Genomic DNA, 26,515 nt, shown 5'->3' with positions numbered 1-26,515 from the left:
TGGTTTTAGGGGCTGTTTACACAACACCATTTTCAACTAAAAACGTAAAACTTTTTATGCGTTTTGTCCGTTCATTTACACGACAACCGCGTTTTTGTGTCCTGGAAATGCAAACTTTTGAAAACGGGTTTCAAACAGCAAGGTTTTGAAAATGTCTCCGTGTAAACAACAAAAACGCGAATCTATGAAAACGATGATGCATATGTTCAGTCTATAGTATTTCATCACCATCTAATGGCCTGCCAGCAGAATACAGCGTTTTTAGTCGTTTTCACAAATTTGTGTGAATGGTGATTGTTTTGAAAATGGTGTCATCTGTAGGCGGAAAACTTCTCCATTTTAAACATGTTGTTGTGTAAATGTACCCTTATTTTGTAGAAACCATGGAAATACCAAAGATACTTTATTATATCTTTTATCAGACAAGGGAACAACTGTTTGGATACATTTATAGACAGAAAACTAATTGTTATATAGCTCAACATGTTTAGTCTAATTGTCTGAATCTCGTTTTCTTGATTATATTAATATGATATTCTAATATCAGTCTAGCTTACTGAAGTGTACGCACAGAGTAACTTTATAACATCATTTTCAACACACTCAAATGTATCTAATATGATAAAACAGAGCTGCATTACCACACATCCGCTTGACTGGAAGAAGTGGAAGCGGCGATTGTGGCATAATAAAAGTTCCACTGCTCTCGAGCCGCATGTCAAGCTCGTCTCTCATTAGCAATCGCTCCAGCGATTCAACTCGGCCTTGTTCTGCTTCATACTACAGTAACATTAAACCATGAACATGATTTCTGCCTGAGTGAGTCCTGTCGGATTCTTTTCCCCTGGCTGTGAGGTGAAGACGACATCTCCCATGATTCTGCGTTTAATCTCTGCATCATCAAGCTACACCTTTGTTTTGAATACGCAACCTCTAGCAGCGAAAAAGGACATATTGTGCCTTTAAAGGTGCAATTTGTAAATTTTAGGAGGATCTATTGACAGAAATGCAATATAATATACATAACTATGTTTTCAGTGGTGTATAAAGACCTTACATAATGAACCGTTATGTTTTTATTACCTTAGAATGAGCCATTTCTATGTACACAGACCGCAGGTCCCCTTACACGTTAAGTCACCATTTTGCGCCGGCATGTTTCTACAGTAGCCCTAAACGGACAAACACTCTACAGAGTGCATTTGCTTGACTGTTGTCTCAGACGACGGCAAATTCGTCCTGTGTTGGCCACCGTAGTGAGGAAAAATAGAAAAAAGAAGAAACCAACAAACAAATATTTTCATTGCTCACACCAAAAATCGAAGGTCAAGCACATTGCATTATCGGATACAGTACTCCTGTGTGCTTCGATTGTTTTGGCAAATAATTCATATAGGCTAATATGAACAGTGTAAATAGCTACTGAATGCTTTAATATATTAGCAAATTGTCTGATTACCAGTGCAGTACTATATCCCAAAATGCAAAGAGTTAGTGATTTCCAGTGTGATGTATGAACTAAAATACCAAGAATGATCATATAAGATGTTTTCAAACAAATTTGGATCCAAAATGCAAAATAGTAAAGCCTAAAACGACGTATGTCAGGATATTGTATGGTAGAAAGCCTTTCTCCTCATCAAACTCTAAAATGTATTAAACACAAGGCATACAAATACCCACACTGTCTTGTTTTGAGATTGACTGCAGTCAAAGTCATTGTGCTATAACATTGTTGCATTTTCCTAAAGGCAACATAAAACATCACGATAAAGCAGCTAGCTGCATTTATTCCTCCCTTAGCAAGATAATGAAGACTAAAGGATTACTATGGAGACCTCCTTAGTAACCAATGGCCTTGACTCAGTCTCTGCACCAGAGGGGTATCCTGGAGGTGACCCATGTCAAGAAGAGCGGACTGAGGACAATGGATCTGGCACGTGCTTGCAACACCCCTCAAACTACCACTCTTTCTCTCTCCTCAATATACAATGAAAGATGAATTCAGTACATTATATATCTAGATGTTTATTTACAGATGTTTTATTTGAAGATCTTCAGCAATGTGTTTGCCTAATTAGATATGATGCACTATACCATACTATAATGACCTTTTTTGGAATATTTGAGAAATTTAAAGAGATTACATGTATTTTTAAAAACAGTTCATTTGTCTAATGTTGCCACATTTGCAATTATATGCATGGAAAGCTTGGGCCACACTATTGAGAAACAGGGTCATATCCCAATGGGAAGGATGTCAGTTCAGTTCTTTCTCAAAGACCTTAGGGAATCGGTGGATAATCAATACCCGCAAAACAAGTGTGAAACAGTGGAATGGCCAGTCACATCTAGGATCTGATTTCAGTGATCTTCTTGGGCTGTGAGTCATGACAGTGAAGAATGAGACTTATCCTCTGACTCAACATCAGAAACTGGAGAACTGAGCAATGCAGTTCAACGGTTGATTGTTTTTTTTTCTTTCCTCTATCATTTCAATAGTTCTCGTTTCTGTATCTGTCATTTTCGCCTCTTTCTTTTGCATTATCAGAACATGTCTTAGTGAAAACATTTTGTTAGTGTATGCAGACTAAATATTAGCTATATATCAGAGACAAAACATGAAGTACAGTGGTTTCCAGTTTCAGCACCCTGGACAGCTCTATATTACGCTTTTCTGAAACTTACTGTACGTTTGTAAATGTCTTGTGTATTGCAGCTAAAATCTCTAAAGCACCAACCACCAGACTAGACAAGACATGGCATTGTAGATGTAATAATTCTTTAACCTGAGAGTATATTTATGACAATAAAATGCACAACTGCACTTCTGATATAATTTTTTTGGTTCACTTAGCAGAAACTTTTATCCAAATTGACTTATACAATCCTCGATTCAATATGAGGATTCAATCAGGAATTGCGCGCTATACTAGCCTACTTACACAATGATTTAATAAGGGCTTGTGCTGTAGTACTTTTCTCTTGTAAGTCGCTTTGGATAAAAGTTTCTGCTAAGTGAACCAATAAAAATATTGATGCATGAAGATTAGACATGATTCTTCAAATATTCTAGAACATTCTGATAAAATAATCAAGGCCAAAAATGCCAGGCTGGGTTACAAAGAGTTAAATTTATTCTTTAGGTATATATTTAATAAGTCAAATAATAGTGTAATGACAATGAATTCATAACCGTATTAATCAGGATAAGAAAGATCAGTATTTCTTGGGGGAGCTGGGTATAATAAAACATAAAGAGTTAAATTCCATCAGAGAAATTGCCGATGAGATTTGTTTTTAGCATTTTAACTTACAATTGTACATCTGTTCTTCTTACATAAAGTGTGAGTATTTGTCCCAGTTCATTCCACAAGTGCAGGTGACTGGCTTGACTGCCCTCTGGTGGAAGCTATGTGAAGATGATCAGAAAATGCCAAAGACCAGAGTAACTTATCAAGTCCTGAAAGGTGAAGCCACCAGCTGTGTCCCAATTCATAGGGTGCATCCTCCGGAGGTCGCATTTAAAGGCTGCATCCGTCATGGAGTTGGTATCATTTAGGAAAAGTAACCTTAATAAAATTTACTGTTATTCCTCGTGAGGTGTAAAATACTGTAATTTCCATATTACTTTGCAATCTGTTACTTTTCTTAAATGAGACTAACTCGATGACATATGCAGCCTTCAAATGCGACCTCCAGAGGACGCTGCCCCTGAATTGGTACACAGCTCAAGCGTTTCGATTGCCCCCAGGTGGTTGGTCCCAGTATAGGTCATAAACTCTTCCCTTTTCATGTAATTTAATGGGATGTGAGACAAACAAAACAATTAAATTACACTTCAAATCATTTTTTTCCAAAGATGGTTTCTGTCATTTTATGTAGTTTTTGTCATGCTGATGTAAGTTCTAGTGTTTGTTTTTTTTAAATAAGCTTGGTTTTAGTTAGTTATTTGATGCTATAAAAAGAGGGTGTGACGTCATGATTGACAGCTGTGATTGACAGCTTCTCTGAGCGAAGTAGTCACTGAGGCACCAACTGACTTTTTTCTGGATTTTCGGGAGGAGATTGGAGCTTTAACTTTAATTTTTACATTTCTGTAACTTTTTATTTCACACAGACATAATGCATTGTTCTGCAGTAAACTGTACTAAATGATTCTGCGGGAGTGTGGACGGGACCAAAGCCACTGAAAGGCAAGCCTGCAACGGCAACCTTAAAGCCCAAAGTATAGTTCACTTTTTACAGGTAAGCGAGGGTCAGCGTACAGTGAGTGTGACGTGAATTTCGTCATCAGAAGAGTATGCGCACAGCTGGATTTTTGTAACCATGCGTACTTGTATGCACAGGTCGCACATGCGCATTAGTAATTAGTTTATCCACAAGATGGCAACCATTCCCTGGGGGAGTCAATTCACAAGATAGTCAAATGAAACCTGCATAAACAGAACAGACCAGAACGCATGCAAGCTACAGTGACAATGGAGGCCTATATAGACAACAGATTGTTCGAAGACAATGAAAGAATACAAATATATTTACATGGGCTTAAACTCTGTATCTTCTTTAGTTTCCCTTTTTTCCTTGTGTATATCTAGCCTTTTTTCAGTGTGTTAATGTCTTCATATTTGTCACATCCACATGCTGGAGTGCCTTTAATCTCCACCAGAGAGCACTTCTCCCTAGTCCTTTACCATTGCATCAAGAACTACGTTTCCCATAAACCTTTGCCTGGACTCAGTATTGTGTGATTACATCCACCTTTATCAGATTATCAGAGCCGCTCAGTTCATGTATGCCATTGTGGCACCCTGACTGGATGCTGGAATATTACATCGATCTTGCACTGCAGTTAAGCGGCTCTGCATTTACTGTGGGAGTCACGTAGGAGGAACGCTACACTCCTGCAGTAGCCCTAACTCCAGAGCCTCATCCCATTATGCCCACCACGCCAGAGTTTCCAGCCGTCATGGCCGCCATGCCAGAGTCTTCAGTTAACATGGTTGCCACAACAGTGTTCCCGGTTGTCATAAATATTGCATTTGAAGACATCCAGGCATTTCAAGGCCATCAGAGGCTGATCTCCAACTTGGCGGACCCACAGCTGATTTTGGCAGGAGCAGCTGGCATTCCAAGGCATGCACCCTTAAACCTGTCTACCACAGCAATGCCTGTTTCTGAGGCTATACCATTATCTTCAGTGCTGCCTGTTATAGTCGTAGCCATTCTTTGTGTTCGGGCTGCACATTGCTCTCTAGCCCATGAGTCCACTCCAGAGCCCACTCCAGTCCATGAGTCTACTCCAGAGCCCGCTTTAGCCCATGACACCGCTTCAGAGCCCACTCCTGCCCCAGAGCTCCTGCTTGGTTCCAGCCTGTGAATTACCTGTCTGTCTTGATACAACCACAGTGGTTGCCCTAGAACCATCTGCCTGTCCTGACATGACCACAGAGGTCATCCCTGAGTTTCCTGTCTGCCCTGATGTGACCTCTAAGGTCGTCCCTGAGTTTCCTGTCTGTCCGGATATGACCACGAAGGTCATTCTTGAGCTGCCTGACTCTGATGCTATTTCATGTTTAAAATAACCTACCAACTACACTAAACTCTACTTTGAACCTAACTGATAATGTTAGGTTTAACATGATCAGTTATCAGTTATCATTATCAGTAAACATTATCATTATCAAAAGTAAACGAGATAAAAATACATTCTATTTTACTTTGTTTCAACATGTTTTTGTCGCGACTTATTATTGCAAGTGCAATTCTGTACCAGGTGAATGTAACACAGTTTGTAGATACGGGAAGAAGGAGGCGGGAACCGGCGAACGTTAAACATAACTTTAATTCCAAAATAAACAAATACAAAACGAAAGTAATGCCGGCAGACCCTCGCGGACGTCTGCCGGCCACACAGACATAATAAAACATAAAATAACATCCAGGCCTGGTCCTCTCTCGTCCTTCACTGTCGTCACTCCTCCTTTTATGCCTCCAGAACTCCTCCGTGAGAGACTCGAGGCCGGCGCGCCTCGCAGGTGATGCTCATAATCACTTGCGTCACCGGCCTCGCGCCGTTCCCTCACGGCTCTTGCCCGCCCTGCTCATCACAGTGAGCTACCAAGCAAGTTCACTATCAGAAAAGCCGTATGTCGACATAATGAAATGTGAAGCCACCAAATATAAATCCGATCTTCAATTTCTCCGCTATATGCAAATTTAACATAAAAAAAGGCAACAGATAAGAGCTGCATTTTATTTATCACCAATTTTTTAAGATCAAAGACCACAATAGGAGAGAGACATCACCATTAGCACTGCATGATAATTTAGTTTCACTACTTTTAATGAAGATTATTGTGTGTTGAGCTTCTGCGACTTACTTTCAGTTCCTTTTGCAATAGTTTGCATACCGGCTTGCTGAAGAGATACTCAGCTACTCATCTACGGTGATGCGTGTTGTATATAGAAAGTTATAGCCTATAACATGCTCTCACAAATTTAAGTAAAATTTGCATATATGGTTTCAACAACCAGATGCATTTAGGCCTACATTTGTCCAGCTTCATCTGGAATGCTTACCAGACCACCTTCAGAAGTTGTTTGAGCGATTGGATTGGAATTTGTCTCATAAGCATTCTGGAGGGCATTTATACCTGTGGCCTGTTGCACAAAGCTGGTTTCTACCCAGGTAAGTTTGAGATTAGTTTGAGAAGACTCAAGAAAGTGGATTGGTTTTTAGCTGTGTTCATTGCCATGGTAATTTATACTACACGGCTAACCTGCACTGGAGCAGGTTTTATTCTGGGTTAGAGATCGCAAACCCAAACTGGACCAATCAGCTGTGAGTGACAAGTATCTAATGCAATAAAGCACCTCCCCCTGTATCTCTCAACAGTCCACTGGTCTTTTCACGACTGATAGCGATCCGATCAGATAAAACGCATGAAGTGACCAGGTGTAAACAGGCCCTTTATGTCAGGCTTCTGTCACTTTGGTCTGTTTATTCTCGGTTTGGTGACAAAGCTCTGACACTCCTATTGTCTTGTCTTTTCATGGTGAGAGTGCGGTTCCGAGTTTGTTTGGGCTGTACACTCTTCTGGCTGTCTGAGTTGTTTTGTGTGTGGAGTGTGATCTTTGGATCACGGAACTGCAGTCTAGTTTGGTCTTGGCTCTGTGTCGGGGTTCGGACATTCATGATCCGTGTTTGTCTTCTGTTGTGAGCACATGGGATGAGCATTTGCTTGTTCTCAGAGCTCTCCTCTGGTCTTGTTGTATGTGTGTGCGGTTTCAAGTTTGCTTTCGCCGTACGCTCTTCTGTCCTCGTTTGCTGTTGTGTTCTGTGTAGCACGCAGTTCATGTTTACTTCAGCCATTTGCTTTCTTGTTGTCTTTTGTTTTGTAGCATGCGGCTCAAGTTTTTCTTCGGCCACGTGCTTTCATGTTGTCATGTTTTGTGTGGATACGCAGTCAGTGAGTGCTCTCATTGGTTGCATGTTTGTGTCTTGTTTTGTTTCAACACATAGCTTGTGATCTGAGGCCCGTTTCAGAAAGGAGGTTAAGTGAGAACTCTGAGTATGTTAACCCTGAAATGAGGGAAACTCTGGGTTTTCCATTTCAGAATGGGAGGTATGTCAAACCCGAGAAAGCAGGTTAAGTCAAGCCTGTTTCTGAAAGAGAGGTAACTTATACTCAGAGTCAGTTACCATGGTATCTTACTCTGTGAACCTAACCTGGTCAGGAGCAGGTTTTCTTCAGTCATCCCAGTTTCCTCCAGTCTCCTCCCCCTTTTTAAAGTGATAGTCATGTTTAAATAGTTAACTAATTCATTCACGCTGCAAAAATGCTTAGTATTTTTTGTCCTATTTCAAGTACAAATATCTAAAAATTCTTAAATCAAAATGGATTTTGCATATAAGAAAATTATATAAGATATTTAGTCTTGTTTCCTGGGGGGACCTAAGTAAAATTATCAATATCTGCCAGTGTGGTAATAAAAATAATCTTAATGCAAATGGAAAACAAGATTATTCGGAGTCTATTACTAAGTGCAAATTTACAGTAGCTCCGCCCACCAATGTCAGAACAGGTTAAAATTCATGCATTATTGTGGCTGCTGTAGTGTAGGCAGTTGCGTGTTGGGTCCGGAGAATCAAATTGTAATGCGATGAACAGGGCTCGGATCCGCCTTCTGCCAAGCTCACTATTCTCCCTTTTCACATCAAATGTCACATCAGAAAGGCATGATCTTTAAAAGGCATTTTCAATAAAAATGAAGAAAATATTCTAAAAGTGGAAGTAAATTACCTAACGAGTGTTTAATAATGATAAAATAATTTACACTATTATTATTGTATCCAGTTAAATTATTATTTTTCTTCTTCTTCTTTTTTTGCATGTAGGATACCATGAAAATTAATATTAATTCAATAACTTACCATTCTACCAGTTTTCACCTTTGTCAACCTACTCAGAGTCGATTGAACTAACTCAATTCAGCTGTTCTGAAACTGAAAACTCAGAGTTTCCCATCTCAGAGTAAGTCAACTCAGAGTTCAAGTTTTAACTCAGAGTTGGTTGAACCTCCTTATTGAAACAGGCCCCAGTTAGCTGGCTTGTCATGTTTGTATCTTTGTACCATGTGCTCTCATGTCTATTGTCTAACCCCGCCCTTTTTGTTATCTGATTATTGGTTAATTTGCCCCACCTGTCCTCCTTTGTTACTTGCCTTGTTAGCTCCCTATTTATTCCAATAATAACCAACTTCAGAACTGCAGTACCAGAACAGTGTTGGGGTGGAGCTTCTACAGGATAGGAGACGTCTACAGCATAGGAGACTGAGAAATTGTTAAATAAAGTTGTTATTTTTGTTTTGTTTTTGCACACAAAAAGTATTCTGCTCACGCCATAACATTAAAGTATTAGTTCACTTTCAAATGAAAGTTAACCCAAGCTTTACTCACCCTCAAGCCTTCCGTATTCACCTTACGAAGAAAGTGTAAAACTCTCGCAGTTCAAAAAGCTTACGCTACGTACTTATGCCTTCCCTATTCCCTATTTTACTTCATAACTTGTTAATATGGATTTTTTTTTTTTTTTTTTTTTACACAAACGCATCTCTTCACTTCCAAAGGCCTTTATTAACCCCCCGGAGCTGCGCGGAGTACGTTTATTATGGATGGATGTGAATGGAGGCACTTTCTTCAGCTTATACTCATTGGTCTCGCTCACTGCCATTATAAAGCTTGAATGCGTCAGGATATTTATTAATATTTCTCCGATTGTGTTCATCAGAAAGAAGAAAGTCATATACACCTAGGATGGCTTGAGGGTGAGTAAAGCTTGGGGTAGTTTTCATTCAAAAGTAAATAAATCCTTTAATGTTATGAAGCGACGAGAATCCTTTTTGTGTGCAAAAACAAAACAAAAATAACGACTTTATTCAACAATTTATTCTCTTCCCTTTCAGTCTCCTACGCTGTAGACGTGTTGTCATGTTCCAAAGATGAACAAAGCTATAAGCAATAAGTTGAACCACTGTTGTCACATTTAACAATGTCTTTACTACCTTTCTGGGCCTTGAAGGTGCAATGACATAGCTGCCTATGTGTGGTTCAGAAACCTCTCGGATTTCATCAGTGCTTGAAGTGGAAAAATAAAAGTGCCGATACGGGTACTCCCTATGCTCGGTTCAAAACGCGCTCTCAGGGAACCAGGGTTACATGAGAAACCATAAACGTTTCCTCTCCCACTCTCTGCTTTTTTCCCTCACCGAATTCTCACAGGCGTCTTGTCAGGACAAGGATGGGATCTCCGCCTTGTGGTCGATGGGCATTAGTGATGTACGGATATTGACCCCGTGCACACACTCACCTCCTCATCTCATTTTCTCGCTAGGAGATAGTCGCTGTCCCATAATATACACACGATAAAATGCCATAACAAACTGCACTGTTGATAACGTTACTCCTTACTTGCCACAGAGTGAGCAGGTGAGTTTCACGAATTTATAAAGTGCCGCGTCACGTTCTGAAACGTTTGGAATTCATCTGTTACGTCACAAGGGCACATGCAGCTAGGCCTATAGAGAAAAGGAGATTCTCACAAACATTAAACATTGTTTAAACATAGTAGGTTATCTCATTCATGTGGGTGTGTGTGTAAAATATTTAGATATTAAAATGTTATATTACTATATTTTATTATATATATATATATATATATATATATATATATATATATATATATATATCTCCCACCTATTGTATTTATTACTTTTTTGTATGTAATGTGATACTGTGTTTGTTCTGCTAGGACACATGTGTGATCTTAACTTTACACATTCACAAGTTGGTTAAAAGTGGAGTTTTATGGCTTTTTATTGATTTTATCACAATCACTTATTTTACTCAACAGCTATTAATATATATATATATATATATATATATATATATATATATATATATATATATATATATATATATATATATATATATATATATGATCATATTTGGGATATTTGTTTGGAGGTCCGAATTCATAAAAAATCATCTAATTTAAGTGTCTGAAACCAACATATAAAACCTCCATTAAAGAAAACAATAATTTGTGACAACTTCACAAATTAACACATCTAGACTTGATAATAATACAAATTTAATGTTTCTAACAATCTTCAGAAGTATGTGATCATATTTCAGCTTTAAATTTCCCTATTCATTATTCTCTCTCTTTTTTGGCTGATTGAAACTTTGCTCACTGCCATTAGATGGTGATTTCATTCACATGAAGTGGTGGTGGGTTTCCTTTCAGAGCCACATGAGGGCGGCAGACATCGCTTTCATTTTTAAACTTATTCAGATGAATGTAAATCCCCCTACCAATGTACGTTTTGTAAATGACCTACTTAACTGTATAGTTTGGTTCTTTTGTATCTAAACATACTGGGATATGTACATGCATTTTTATAATAATATTAATAATAATAATAATAAAGGGCCTGTAAAATTCGACTTTAAATTTTAAGTGGTAAAGCAAAAGAATGAAACTTTTAAGATTTTTATTTATTTATTTATACCATAAGTTATCTTAACAAATCTGGCTAAGTTTTGAGAGTTTACGTTTTGATATCTTCTATTTTTGCTGCAGGCATATTCATTTCATATTCAACATTATTGATAACCTATAGGTTAAGTGAGCAGAACATGCTTATTAGAGTATACTTGACTGGGGTGATATTTTGATTTGCCTGTCATTATTAAATTATTCAGCTGTATTTTTCAATACAAATGTAGGTCAAATGTAATATCTTTTTTTTTTTTATGTTCAACGGAACAAAGAAATTTATACAGGTTTGGAACAGCCTGAGGGTGAGTAAATTATGACAGAATTTTCATTTTTGGGTGAACGATCCCTTTAAGTAGATTAAGTATGATTTTTTTTTTTTTATAAATCTTGTGCTCTATAAACAATAAATGTTACATCCTGTAAACGTACATGTAGGCTATATGGTACAATAACAGTAATACACTGTTCTTAAGGGGATCCTCCCCAAATTTCCCCCTATGCATTGTGAAGGTTTGTGTTTAGTTTGAATAGTATTGCAATTACAAAACCTTTGCATCACAATACATATTATGGGATTTTGCGCCATCTAGAGTACATCATAAGTCAGAGACCTGTACTAATCTCATAGGTTGCTTTAATAAATACATCATATGAATATAATGCAATTCTATAAACTGAGCTGAGTCTTTTCAAACCCACCGCATCGCACAGTTACTACGCTTAGTTACATCTGATTTATTTGTTACTTCATCGATTATTATGTACTGTCGTCTGATTGGTCCAATAGTTTTGCGATGTGTCTCCCAGCCAATCACTGCTCACTTTTTAGAGTTATTTATAAGTAACCAGAATGAGGAGGAAAGATTGACTTCCGTGTTTTTGCTTTAGTTTCGTTTTTTTTCTCCGTCATCATGGGTGCGTGTATGGCCTTGTGTTCGCTGGCGAGCTGCGTAAGTCCAAAAAATTGTTTTAAACTGGAGTATTTTTCTCACTTTATGTTGTCAAACGTCGACGGGTAAAGACAGCAACGCATTTTACAAAAAACAAAACAAAAAAAAAAACCGTCTTGTTCATAGAGGGATGTTGGAGGCTATTTCCTTGTTTTGTTTACATATATAACCTATAAGGTTTTGAGAAAACATAATGAAATGGCTGGATAGGTGGATATCACTAACGACATCTACCTATCCAGCCATTTCTATTTGTTTTCTCAAAACTTTAAAAATCATGTTTAACTTTTCGTCGCCAGCTTTTCACGCGCGTTTGATTTTGCTCGTTCCTTTTCAGATCAAACATTTCCATTTTACCAATACAACTGAAAAAATGTATCCATACAGTCCAATGCTACTCATATAGTTGACATATTACGTTGTTCCCCTCCGAATGACTGGGAAATGCGTGTATTTGCTGTGTTAAGTGGGTTTTCTTGTCCTGTAGGCGTCCTGTCTATGCGGCTCCGCGCCATGTCTTTTATCAGGATGTTGCCCTTCTACATACAACTCCACTGTGACCCGCCTGGCCTTCTCCTTTTTCCTGCTGCTGGGCACAATAGTGTCCATCATCATGATCCTGCCAGGCATGGAGACACAGCTAAAGAAGGTACACAGACCGCTTGGTGTCGTTGTACAGGTAGTGCATGGGCTCACAGCATAGCTGGTGAGCTCACGAGGATGCCAGTTTGAATCTGGCCTGTGTCCTGTTCTGACCCCATTTCCTCTCTCTGCATTCCAGTCTTTAAAAAACAATGAAAAGATATAGACCAGTGTCAGAAATTGTTTTAGTAAAGGGCAATATTTGCCCCATGAAGTTCAAATTTGGGGGCATTTTAATCTAAGACCACATTGAATACATTTTCATTTAAGCACAGAAATAAACACAAATCTACGATGTAAAATTATATATATATATATATATATATATATATATATATATATATATATATACACTTAGGAAAGGTAAGGTAAACATTAGTTAACCTTTTTTGTTAACATGAACTAAGAATGAACAATACTTTTAGTTAATGTTAATTTTATCATTTACAAATACATAAAAATCACATTTCGTATTTGTTAACATAAGTTAATGCACTACCGTTAACAAAGATTAATAAATAATGTAACAAACGTATTGCTCATTGTTAGTTCATGTTAGTTAATACATTAAGCTTTACAAATGAAATCTTACTATAGTGTTACTATATATATATATATATATATATATATATATATATATATATATATATATGCTGCCCTCCAAAAGTTTGGAAACGCCCTAGAAAAGTGGGGTTTTGGACAATATTGACATGAATCCTTTTTTAATTTGTTATAATTTTGCACTGATAAGGGACAACACAAAGTACAAAAACATATTTTATTACATAAACAGTTTATACATAGGAAAAACTTTTCGATTCATCAAAATATCCACCATTAGCAGCTATCTGACCTAAACTGGGTTCTGATTGGTTCATTGTATTCTAAACTTAATTGGCAATCAATTGTTGAAGCTATTAAGGAGTGCTGACCCAAAAATCTTTTACAAACCTCGGCCACATTTAAACCAGTAACCAGGCATCACAGCTGGCAAAGGGGCATGTCTGACTTTGACATGTATATATTGCCATTATTATGCAATCAAAATGAAAATTATTATTGTAAGGATTAGGTCAAGATAAGGATTTATGCTGATATCATCCAAAACCACACTTTGCCAGGGGTGTTTCCAAACTTTTGGAGGGCAGTGTGTGTGTGTGTGTGTGTGTGTGTGTGTATATATATATATATATATATATATATATATATATATATATATATATATATATATATAGATAGATAGATAGATATAGATAGATAGATAGATAGATAGAGAGAGAGAGAGAGAGAGAGAGAGAGAGAGAGATATGGTAACACTAGTTTACTTTACTTTAGTAGCTTTATAAAAACACACCAAGCTTATGAGAGGCAGCTGAGACATTCTGTTGGCAGTATGTGGGTTATACATTATTCATTATCTTAAATGTGAAATTTTTGTACTGTTCATTAACTTTTTTTTTTTTTTTTTTTGAGAATGTACAAACACCCACAGTATGTTAGTAAGATGATAAAAAGGCATTCAGGATGTGATTAAAATATTATATTCTTTGATCCCTGTGTAAAATTGCAGACATTTTGGTATGAATTTGTCAACAGATTCCTGGTTTTTGTGAAGGAGGCTCTTCTATACCCGGAATTGAAGGGAAAGTGAACTGTGAGATCATTGTTGGCTACAAGTCAGTCTACAGGATGTGCTTTGCCATGGCCTGTTTCTTCTTCCTCTTCTCCATCATCATGATCCGTGTAAGAAGCAGCAAGGATCCACGAGCTGCAATTCAAAACGGGTATATTTTTATTATTTGCTGTTCCAGCTGGCATTCTCATAAAATCTTTCTTACAAGTGTTGCCCTCTGCTGTTGAAAGCTGGGTTTCTTTGATATATGGAAAATTCCTTTTTTGCACAATAGTTTTACTTTGTCTAGGAAGTCTTGCATAATGTCCCATGCCAATGTGACTGTGTTTTCTCCAGTTTCTGGTTCTTCAAGTTCTTGATTCTGGTTGCTCTTACTGTGGGAGCTTTCTTCATTCCAGATGGAGGATTCAACACGGGTACGTAAGCTAATAAATAAGAAAATAAAGACTAGTAATAGTTCAGTAATTACATGAAAAAAGTTTTTTCTGTTTCGAATATTTCTTGTGTTATGGTAATTTTCACAAACATTTTCCCACTCATTACATGTTATGGTAAATGGCCAGTGTGATTCTATTAAGGATCAATCACTCTTTATTGACATTCACAGCTACCTAGGTTTTTTTCAGCGCTCCATAGTTTCCAGGGGGAATAACGGTGTTGCATATAAAACAGATGGGAATCTAAGAATTCAATATTTACGCCTGATAGATACCCATGTGACCACATCACATTTACAGAGTAAACACTAATGCTTCCTGGTCACAGACTACAGTGAATGACCACCTTCGTATCTAATGTTGCACTTTTGTTTACGTGAACATTTAAAATATTTGTAGAATCCCATACATATACCAGGAAAATTTCAGGGAATATTATAACCTTAATTTCCATACTCCAAAAAAGTCAGTGTTTATAAGTAATCATAATCATAAATCTTTATGATTAAAAATCTTAAAGGGGTCATGAAAAAAAAAAAAAAAAAAAAAAAAAAAAATTATATATATATATATATATATATATATATATATATGTTCTCTTGAGGTCCACTTTAATGTTATCAAGATTTTTACATAAAAAGCTTCCTAATTTAAAAGTAATAATCTATTTTTTTATCCTGTTTTTAATCCTCTATTTCAAACACTCCGTTTTGATAGGAGTGCCGATAGACTTGAAAGAAAACGGCCACTGCTAAGATTGGGTAACTGTTTTGTACAAAAATAATTTTCAACGTTCCTACCATTAAACTTGTGGAACTTCAGATTTTGAAAATATCTCATTACATAGTTTAAACATTGTATGTATATTACATATGCTTTATAAGTCCTGGTGTAATTGGAGTTACCACAGTTATAGCTGACGGGATAACTTGCGGTATTATGTGTTAACGGAATTATGAACGAATGTACCATAGTTTGTCATTGTTTAAAAACAAATATGCCGAAAAATGAAGCGAAATAAACAGATGAACAGTGTCTTACTTACATGACCTGGAACTTTGTTAAAAATAAAGTTCATTCACGCTTTCTTAATGTTAAGATCACAAGGATTGCAATGCAAATACTGTGTATTTCCACAACTTGGCACTTCAAAGCATCTTGTAATCCTCAGAGGCATCTCTATCATTTTGTTGCTGGAGTAATCCTACTAGTACATGACGTGCAAATTGGTGGATGGGGCTAAAGAAGCAATGACGTAGAAGTAGGTGTAGAAAATATGCTCAAAAGGGAAATATGAATAATCATAACTCGTTATAATTAATTCTAAATATTTGGATCAATTAATCAAATTAACTTCATGTAGCTGAATTGATATTACAATCAATTAATCTGTTCGGCCAGTGAACACTCAGTATTGATCGTCTATTAACTATTCAGAAAGGATATTTTCTGTGGCCACAGATAAATAATGCTTTCTTAGCATGTAGCTGTGATCAGTTAAATTGACATTGGTTGATAAGCAGATCAGAATAAACTTGCGAGAATGTGCACAAAAGTTTTAAATAAATCAAAAACACATAACTAAACTAAACATGCATACACACAAATCACACATACATAGGAAATGAGAAAGTGGGAGTGAATTAAACCATAGCATAACAGAGGAATGGAGCTATGAAAAGAGTAATTTAACGAGCTGGAAGAACCATCAGTTTCTCACTGTAAAGCACCTTTGTTAACAAAGGGGTTCACGACTTAATACTAAATCGCCGTTTAGTGGTCAAATGTATGACACTTGCAAATGCCTTAGCTGTTGGAGAGCGTCCGGATATGCAGTCTTGGGAGACATTTTTGATGGTCCGGTCCAGAGGTTTTGAAGTTGTTATCAATATCTTCCGCGTTGAATGAAGAAATGACGGTGAACTTGTGCTGTTAATTTGACTCTGTGGCCAGTTGAGGTCTCACGTGAACGGCAATCAGTAGAAGCAGCTAGAAATAGGAGGGAACTTTGTGTTGACTTTTAAGTTCCACAAAGGTCACACCATGGCTACATTATCTAGTATTTCTATCATCAGGCCTGCATAACACTATACAATATACACAAGAACATTATACAAACAATAATAATACACAAAATGTATTGGGGAAATGCATGTTCATTAAAGGGGCTCTATATAGGAATGACACCCAGTGGTCGAAATAGGTACTGCAGTTCAAATTCAAAATATTGTTTGCCCCGCCCCCTCTTTCAAAGACACGGGTGGCCAGCTTGGCACACAACAAGAGGGAGCGCAATTGACAATGAACGCTGAGGAGACTTACACACTGTAAGCTGATGAGTTGATTTATCTGTGTTTTAATATGCTGTCGTTCATAGAGATTTTTAGATGGATGCAGAGGCTTTTTAGGTCAGGTAGAATCTGCGATTCTCTGACCCAGTTTGTTTGCTGGTTTCCATGACTTCAATACGCAGTGTTTTCCACCAACTGACAACCTGTGATGTCGAAATACTATTGGATAAACTGGCAGCACGCGGTTTCGCAGACCAAAACAAAGACAGACATTCCGACACGGAACGCACATTTCAAAGAATATCTGGCTGTAGCATTGTTTTTCTGAGAAACAAGTAGGTGAACTTAGCATGTTTCCTAAATATCTGCAAACATACTGGGGTATTTTTATACTTTATTAAAGTAAAAATCTTACATATAGCCCCTTTAAGTAAATTTGTCAATGAATTGGTGGAAAGGATTCCATTTTTTTTTTTATGAACTGCATTTCTGATTCTTGTGGCCTGTACTTTCATGAGCGGGCACTATCTACCAAGCGTCTTTGAAATGTATGAGGGGAGCAAATGGTGATAGTTCTCAGTGGGGAACTCAGACATCAAGGAGTCTGCATGGGTCAGGAGTTGTGAAGATTAACTTTTACAATTGTGTGTTTGATCGATCCAGTCGTTACATAGGCTTTGATCTTCTGCAGAGGCGGTCTTTCGTCACACTAGTACGTGACAAAATCCAAAACAAGTCGTTTTGGCAGCTAGGTTTCAATACTTGGTTTTTTGGACTAACAAGGAAGTTCTGAAACTTACAGGATGTATTTATAGTACAATGACCTCTTATTTGTCAAAAGGAAAATTTTATTTCTCAATTCATTACCTTTTTAAAAAGTCTTCTAGTTATGCTTAGCTGTAAAATATCTCTTTAAATAAAAATTGCTCTTTGTGAGTGCAATCTTCATAAAATGATAAGTCACTTTCAGTTGTTGTGAATGGCTGGTAAAATCATGCCAGTTCAGTTGGTTAAAAGGAATGGATGTAAAACCAAACTTTTGTCTATTGCAGTGTGGTACTACTTTGGTGTGATTGGGTCCTTCATCTTCATTCTGATTCAGCTTATTCTGCTTGTGGATTTTGCTCACACCTGGAACCAAAACTGGGTGGAGAATGCAGAGAATGGGAACAGTAAATGCTGGTATGCAGGTATGTTCAGCAACATTGTTTCTGCATGACTAAGCTTTAAAAATGACAAAGGTAAAACCTGACAGCAGGTGAAATGATAGTTACAAGCATTTAATCTAAGCTTGTGTCCTAACCAGCTAAAGCAATGAGAAGCAATGGACTTTTTTAATGACCAATGACACATTTCAGCAGTCATCAACATCATAAATCTAGGATTTTATATTTTCTTTGTTTTTGTTTTTTTTAATTAGTGTGATTTTTAGCACTATACTTAGTGTTATATTATCTTGTCATTAAATAACTCAACACTAGTTAACACTGCAGCGTGAGTGTTTCTAATACAACAGCTGAGGGAATGACAGCAAATTTGACCTCTTTATTCTAACCAGCATAATCAATCTCGCTTTTTATTTATCTCTTTTGTTAAGTCATATAAATGCTATCATCGTTTATGTCTTTTGGAATTGGAGCAAATGGGAACGCAGATATTATATTTGTTGTAATTTAAGTTCACCACTATTGAAGTTTACCAAACTATGACGACTTCCGCTTCAGTGAACCCTGGAAGTCTGAATATTGAGAAAAAAATATTGACAAGATGTGTGTTTTTTTCCACAGCCCTGCTCTCTTTCACATTGGTACAGTATATCTGTGCCTTTGCTGCTGTGGTTTTGTTCTATGTATTCTACACACAGCCAGATGACTGCACAGAACACAAAGTCTTCATCAGCCTCAACCTCATCTTTTGTATCGTTGTATCTGTGGTGGCTATTCTTCCAAAAGTACAGGTCATTCCCACGCTCATTTTATCCATTTGTGCTCACTTGTTTTCTTGCTTTTATCTGTTTCTTTATCACTCTAAAGTTGCGTATCAGCTGCAGCATCAAGACTACGTTCAGAACGCTAAACCTGTTTTTCCTAACACACAGACAATATAATGATCACTCATACACTTGATAACTGATAGCTAGATGCAATTTTTTTCAGAACGCCCAAAGTTAAGATACGGTGTAATTTTAATCACAAAAAAGCATCCAAACTGCAATATTTAACTTATATATAACAACTGCAAAGCATACAACGTGTAAAAAAAATGTGGTTTATGTACTAAATACAGCATCAACTCCAGCACAGTCTGCATATTTTTAATTGTTTAAAACAGACATCACTTCCTGAACCTCAAAGATATTTGCTGCCACCTGGCATTTTGTGCTCCTTATTTGCATCAAGTTGAGAGTATTTCTCAACTTTTCGCTGCTCTCGCCCTCTCTCAACCATTCTCAACACTTTCTCCAGTCCGCTGTTAATTTCTCAATCCACTGTGATTAAACATAAAGCTTGGCTTCTATAGGAATTAATTGAAAATGCCCACTCTGCTGCACTCTATCCACGTCAGTGGACACATGTTTTTATGTGCAAGCAACAAAACATTGTCTGAATGTGTTTTAAACAAAGTAAAATGTGTGGTCCCACTTTATATTAAGTGGCCTTAACTACTATGTACTTACATTTAAATTAATCATTTGATACAATGCACTTATTGTGTACATACATGTTTTTACATTGTACTTATATTTTAAAAACACCTGCATGTAATTACATCTGTAATTAATTTCTGTAATTACACTTATAATTACACTGTTAACCGATCCCTTACACTTTACCCCCACCCTTAAACCTACCCATACCACCAAGCTTTCCCTAACCTTACCCATATCCCACCTCAATAGCAGCACAAATGTTTTGCAATTCAATATGAACCCAATAAGTACTTATTTTTTGATGTAAGTACATAGAGGTTAAGGCCACTTAATATAAAGTGGGACCAAATGTGTTACTAGATTAGTCTGTCAAAAAGTGAACATTTTGCATTGTGTATGTTACAGGAAGTTCAGCCGAGCTCTGGTCTGCTCCAGCCGTCTCTCATCTCTCTCTACACCATGTATCTCACATGGTCTGCTATGAGCAACAACCCCAGTAAGTGTCACAACCAGATCAAATGTCCATACTGACATTAATCTCTTTAATTCTCTTTCACTTTTGTTGATTTTAATAGATGTTTGGACTGAATTATTAACTTAGTTCCTACTGAATGTTGACCATTCTTTTTTTAAATAAAGTATCAGAAGAAAACACTCAGGTGTTTACATGTACAATAAAAAGCTGATAAATTTGATGTGATTTACATAAAAAAAAGTGAAATCAGAGTAAAATTTAGATTTGATTTATAAGGTTTTGTATAAACGTTTAACAGAACAATGATCTATGGTGGTTACATAAGTTAAAGTAAATGATGTTTAATTAGTTTCGACATTCAGCATCTATCAATTTTTGTTTGTTTGTTTTATCCGCTTGTTAAGCCTGATGTCACCTGTCAATGTTTCCGGTTTCAAACGCTTAATCAGATGCCTAAACCAAACAAAAAAAACGTACTAATATACACTTATGCTGTGCTGTGAAACATGAACTGAACTGAACTGAACTGAAAAGTCATGTTCCTAAGATGGCCAGACAGTGATCCATATTTTATAAATTGTTAAAATACTGGTGTCCAGTGATTGTATTGTGCACCATGAGTTTATAAAAGCTTACCTTCAAATGTGTAATCAGAATGACTAGTGGAGGCTTTGGCCTGGAAATTGTAATCAGTCCATGACTTTTAAACAGATAGAGTCGTCAGGAAGCAATGTGGGGGAGAGAAAAGCAGCCAACTGACCTGTCTTATATATTTTGTATATTTTCGTAATATATTTCTGCTGTTTTGTCAATTTCCACCACTCTCTTTAAAACATCACCCTCCAAAATGTGCAAAATGAATGACAAGCAAAGAGAGAGAGTCTAGTAGGCCATCTCAGAGACACCTATTTCAGTGATGGTTTGCAGAAACTCATTTTATAGACATTTCCATTCAAAAGGTTGGGGTTGGTAAGAATTTTTTTTTTGTTTTTTGAAAAGTCTCTTAGTTGGCAAAGCTGCATTTGTTTGATCAGAAATGCAATAAAGACTAATATTGTGAAATACTATTACAATTTCAAAAAGATTTTCTGTCTTCAGTGTCACATGGTCCTTCAGAAATCATTCTAATATGCTGCTTTGCTGCTCAAGAAACATTACTTATTATCAATCTTAAAAATAGTTGTTCTGCGTAATATGTTTGTGGCAACTGTAATGCATTATTTTTTTCAGGATTCTTTGATTCTTAAAGTTCAAGGGAACTGCATTTATTTGAAATGGTAATCTATTATATCAGTATAACGGTTTTGATCAACTAAATGCTTACTTGCTAAATGAAAGCAATAATTTCAAGCAATAATAATAAAAAAAAGTTGGCTGGTTTGCAATGAAAATTGTCTCACGCTACATGTTTCCATTACCAAAGAAAGAATTTGCATGCTTGATTAAGCTATACCAGAACAAAGGAATTCTCGGAAAGACATCTGAAAATTCCAGACACCAGTTGTTTGTTTACATAAGTGAATGCTGGGAAATAAGACATACACAAACACATGGAGCTGCTTGAATGGAAAAAATGACATGCCTCAGCAACCTCCAGGCCAAATGTAATAGGGTTTAATGCAATTAAACTTTAAAGGAGCATTTTTACTGTGGAGCACAGTATAAAAATTCCCATAAATGTCCATTTATTTTGGCCCTCAATCATTAACTCTGAATCATTGCGTTGTAGCCCAGTTAGCATGTGTAAAACTACTAACAGACTCAGTATCTATTTTTGAGTGCATTACTGTATGCTATTGTTTCCTCATAAATAATCCTGTATGACACATCTCTTTTTCTCTCTGTGCACAGATCGTAAGTGCAACCCCAGTCTGTTGAGTCTAGTCAATGGCGGGCCGACAGCACCCACTCCGACCAGTGCCCCCGGTATCCATACACAGTGGTGGGATGCTCAGAGCATTGTGGGTTTGGTCATCTTCCTCCTGTGCACACTGTATGCCAGGTGAGCTTATAACCATCTTTCTTACCACTGCTAGCAACAGACAAGGACTATTTAATACAATTAGTTAAATGAATACCAGTAATGCTGAGCAGTACATCTAATATAAAATATTTCAATATTTTTAATCTTTTGATTGTATTCAAATAAATATCTGTATTGATGTATTTGCTTTTAAATGGCTTATAAATGATTACAAATAAATTATAACATGAAATGAAAACATCTTCATCTTAATGCCTTCATCTTCATGGTCATTACATGTCTACTGACAGGATTTGTAGGAAACACAATGACCAAATAAAAGGCACAATAAAATCATTGCTATATTCGTGCTGTTTGTTTATTTTACATTACCGCTTAAAGTTGGGGATCGTTACGATTTTTTTATGTATTTGAAAGAAGCTTATGCTTACCAAGGCTGCATTTATTTGACCAAAATTACAGTAATATTCTGAAATATTATTTTAATTTTTAATATAATTTAAAATGTAGTTTATGCCTGAATTTTCAGCAGCCATTACTCCAGTCTTAAATGTCACATGATCCTTCAGAAATCATTTAAATAAGCTGAGTTGGTACAAAAGCAACATTCTTATTTTTATTTTTTTTACCAATGTTGAAAACTGATGTGCTGCTTAATATTTCTGTGGAAACTGAAACTTTTTTTCAGGATTCTTTAATGAATAGAAAGTTCAAAAGAATAGTATTTATTTGAAATAGAAATCTTTTGTAACGGTATAAATATCTTTACTACTTTTGATCAATTTAATGCATCCTTGCTGAATAAAAAAATAAAAATAAATGTCAGACCCAAACTTTTGAATGGCAGTGTATATCAGCATCAAATCATATTCAGTATATTGTAAATGTTCAGTATATCGGCCAGCCATATTTAAAATTTAAGTTGGATTTATTTTGATTTTTTTTTTTTTTGTTGTTGGGTAAAATGTATAACTAGGCCACATTTTACACGTTTTCTTCTCTTTTTCTAGCATTCGTTCCTCAAACAACACCCAGGTAAATAAGCTAATGCAGACAGAGGAGGTTCAGAGGCTTGCGAGCACTGATACCAGCGAGGGCGTCTCTGAGGATGGCGTGAGACGAGCTGTGGATAACGAAGAAGACAGCGTCACATACAGCTACTCGTTCTTCCATTTCTCTCTGTTCCTTGCCTCACTCTACATCATGATGACCTTGACCAACTGGTATCAGTGAGTGTCTAGATTATCCTAAAACAGCACAACTGTGACTGCCCAGTATCTTATCCTTTCATTATTGTCCATAGGCATTTCAAAACAATCCTCAATAAAAAGTTTCTCTGTAGAAATTAAATTGGGTTTTTACTTTTTAAAACCAACTGTTCCACTCTAAATTGCCATGGTATTTTTGACTTGAGTGTTAATATGAAAAAAAAAAAGGGGATTGAGCGATAATTATTCCTTTACATTTTTACTTTTCCTTCTCAGGCCTGAAACAGACTATGCAGCCATGAAAACCACTATGCCATCTGTGTGGGTGAAGATTTCTTCGAGTTGGCTGGGACTGGCGCTGTACCTCTGGACCCTTGTGGCTCCTCTAATCCTGGCCGACCGAGACTTCAGCTAAACGCCCATAAGATTCTACAAGTGGCCTTATAAAGAAGCAATATACTATATGCTAAGATCACTTATACAGTAAATTACAGTAAAAAAAAAAAAAAAAAAAAAAAGATCTAAGCTCTTGAACTATGCACACTTGTAAACCTTCACAAGACACTTTTCATTTACATTTTTGTTGTTACATAATCATAAACCCTTACTGAACCTCTACAAATGTACCCACAATACACCTCAAAGCCTGTCATAGATGATTTTTCGATCTAGGTAATGGTTAAATAGGGTGCTTTTATGTATAACACTTTCTGTTTTAAAAATGATCTAGAAATGATCTAGATCTCTTCACATATTCTGACATCACACATTTATTTTATTGTCCTTTATATCTGTCTTGGGTCCAACTTTGTTACAAATTGCACTACGTTTGATCAAATCAAAGATGAATATTCAGTGGAAAATGAAGATTGCCTTATACATAGCATTTTGATGATACATTTTCTAAAGAACTGAATCCATTTACAGTTTTAAAGCTTTATTTTATGAGCTTTATGATGACACTCCTCCTGACCAAAAAGTTCTTAGTTCTGTTTTGTACTTTTATTCTTTCTTATAAAACTGATTATTAAAAATGTACACAAGAAGTTATGGTTCTTCAATCCAGTTATTCTTAGCCTGCTACTGTAATACAGGAACTTGTTTCCTCTAGATGGAAGTGTTGTTCTTATAAAAGTATGCTTCCCTTATCTGAAGAAAGTGTTTGTTTATTTAATGGTTCTTTATTGAACAAGTGTCACTAACTAGTACTCAGTCAAGGGTTACGGATTTTGGCAAACCTGTATAATAATAAGGACTATGAGACTCAGCTTATGGAGAGAGCTAGACTGTTTGTGCTACAGCCATAAATGATGCTTCATATCATGAAGAGAGCTTTGCAATTACTTTTCAATCAGACTTGCAATTTTCATCTAGCAAATGATAAAATGGGCAAAATCAAAAGAACAAAACCTGATCAGAATATCATATAGACTCAAGGGTGAATTCTTATAGTGAATAGTAAAATAATTTTATAGACTACATCTATTGTACTGATAGATTGTACTCTCTGTCCATAAGGCCTATAAAACCTTCAGACTTAAAAGGCATTTTAACATTTTTTCAAAACTAAAATTCATCTTGACTATTTTTTGCTTGTTTATAAATCATGCTTGCATAAATATATTTGAATTTCAGTTTATTAGGGCCTGAGCACCGATGGTGTGAGGACCCTATTGTAATTGCTCAGTGAATTATTCTTCTCTGAAATGAATTGCATTTTTGAGGGCCTAAACATGCTTGAAAACCCATGAAACTTTGCATGTGTCAGAAGTGGTGTCAGAAGGGTCTTATCTAGCGAATCAATAGGTAATTTAAAAAAAAATACAACCGTGTATGCTTTATAAACAAAATAGGCGATATTTTGTTTATAAAGCATAAACGGTTATATTTTTTTTGAAAATGACCAATCGATTCGCTAGATAAGACCCTTATTACTCATCTGGTATCGTTTAAAGCTCTTTGAAGCTGCACTGAAACTGTAATTTTGACCTTCAACCTGTTGTTAGCCATTGAAATCTACTGTAAGGAGAATAATCCTGGAATGTTTTCCTCAAAAAACTTCATTTCTTTTCAACTGAAGAGAGAAAGACATGAACTTCTTGGATGACATGGGGGTGAGCAAATTTATCAGGAAAAGTGTATTTAAAAGTGGACTAATCCTTTAACACTGATGCACTACTAGCAACATACTAAAATGTGCAATTGAGTGCTAAACATGCTAGAAACATTCTAAAACATGCTAGCAACACTTAGCTGAGTGCTAAAGCATGCTATTATCATCACTAAACAGGAAGTTGTTGTAACTCAAGCATACAATGTCCAATCTGCCTCAAATTTCACATGTTTGATAAGTGAAGACATCTACATGCCAAAATGTAGATATAGTCATAGCGCCACCAGCTGGTAGCAGGAAGTGTGGAAAATACAAATGACTGATGTAGTCCTCCTATAATTATGTACTTAAATGTAAATTGCCCACCGGTGCGAGGGCCCTTTCATCGCTGTTTGCAGCTTTAATTTATGTATTGTTTTGCTACTGCAATTCACATTCAGAAATTAGAATATAAAAGTCTGTTACACTTTACTGTAAGGTGTCCTTGTTACAGTGTAATTTATACGTTCAAGTACTGAGTAATATTAATTAACAAAATGTACTCACAGTAGGGTTTAGGATTAGGGTTAGTTGCATGTATTACTGTTAATACAATCGTAAACACATGTAATGTGTAACAAGGACACTGTAAAATAAAGTGTGACCTAAAATGAAATTATGAATATGGTACACGACCCTGCTAATGAGAACCAAGTTGTGTATCTTCAAGTGCACAGATAACAGACTGATTTGCCACAAGTTAAAACGCTGCAATATTATCGCACCAATTAACAGAACCCCAACCAATACGGGTCGAAAGTATTTGGACACTGAATGTACCTCTTGCTGCATATATGTGACCCTGGACCACAAAACCAATCATAAGTTGCACAGGTATATTCCTAGCAATAACCAACAAAACATTGTATGGGTCAAAATTATCGATTTTTCTTTTATGCCAAAAATCATTAGGATATTAAGTAAAGATCATGTTCCATGAAAATATTTTGTAAATTTCCTATCGTAAATATATTTTTTTGAGTGGATATGCATTGCTAAGGACATTATTTGGACAACTTTAAAAGCG

The 26,515-nt window shown here is 36.2% G+C and overlaps 1 protein-coding gene across 2 annotated transcripts; it reads left to right on the top strand.

Annotated features, from left to right (window-relative positions):
• The first annotated feature begins 11,863 nt into the window (after positions 1 to 11,863).
• serinc2 (serine incorporator 2) lies at positions 11,864 to 24,490 on the top strand. Of its 2 annotated transcripts, none has more exons than XM_048202012.1 (10): positions 11,864 to 12,016; positions 12,504 to 12,665; positions 14,255 to 14,442; positions 14,628 to 14,678; positions 18,100 to 18,209; positions 18,807 to 18,976; positions 20,075 to 20,165; positions 21,996 to 22,146; positions 23,139 to 23,357; positions 23,613 to 24,490. In XM_048202012.1, exons 1-10 carry the CDS (start codon positions 11,978 to 11,980, stop codon positions 23,749 to 23,751), a joined length of 1,320 nt encoding a protein of 439 aa, XP_048057969.1. In that variant the 5' UTR covers positions 11,864 to 11,977; the 3' UTR covers positions 23,752 to 24,490. The 2 variants fall into 2 exon arrangements, with proteins under 2 accessions (XP_048057969.1, XP_048057968.1); XM_048202011.1 differs by having other exon boundaries at positions 14,628 to 14,707; positions 18,072 to 18,209.
• Positions 24,491 to 26,515: the final 2,025 nt, after the last annotated feature.

Source organism: Megalobrama amblycephala, linkage group LG9 (genome assembly GCF_018812025.1).
Source record: "Megalobrama amblycephala isolate DHTTF-2021 linkage group LG9, ASM1881202v1, whole genome shotgun sequence".
Lineage (NCBI taxonomy): Eukaryota > Metazoa > Chordata > Actinopteri > Cypriniformes > Xenocyprididae > Megalobrama > Megalobrama amblycephala.
The sequence above is the reverse complement of the archived record's forward strand: the minus strand, read 5'-3'. Positions and strand labels throughout refer to the sequence as shown.

What these genes read in the sequence shown, in the direction of transcription:
- serinc2 (XM_048202011.1), top strand. Translation starts at nt 11,978, where the DNA reads ATGGGTGCGTGTATGGCCTTGTGTTCGCTGGCGAGCTGC. An exon ending in TGTGTTCGCTGGCGAGCTGC is followed by an intron (nt 12,017 to 12,503) that starts GTAAGTCCAAAA and finishes CTTGTCCTGTAG; the next exon opens with GCGTCCTGTCTATGCGGCTC. An exon ending in CTGTGCACACTGTATGCCAG is followed by an intron (nt 22,147 to 23,138) that starts GTGAGCTTATAA and finishes CTCTTTTTCTAG; the next exon opens with CATTCGTTCCTCAAACAACA.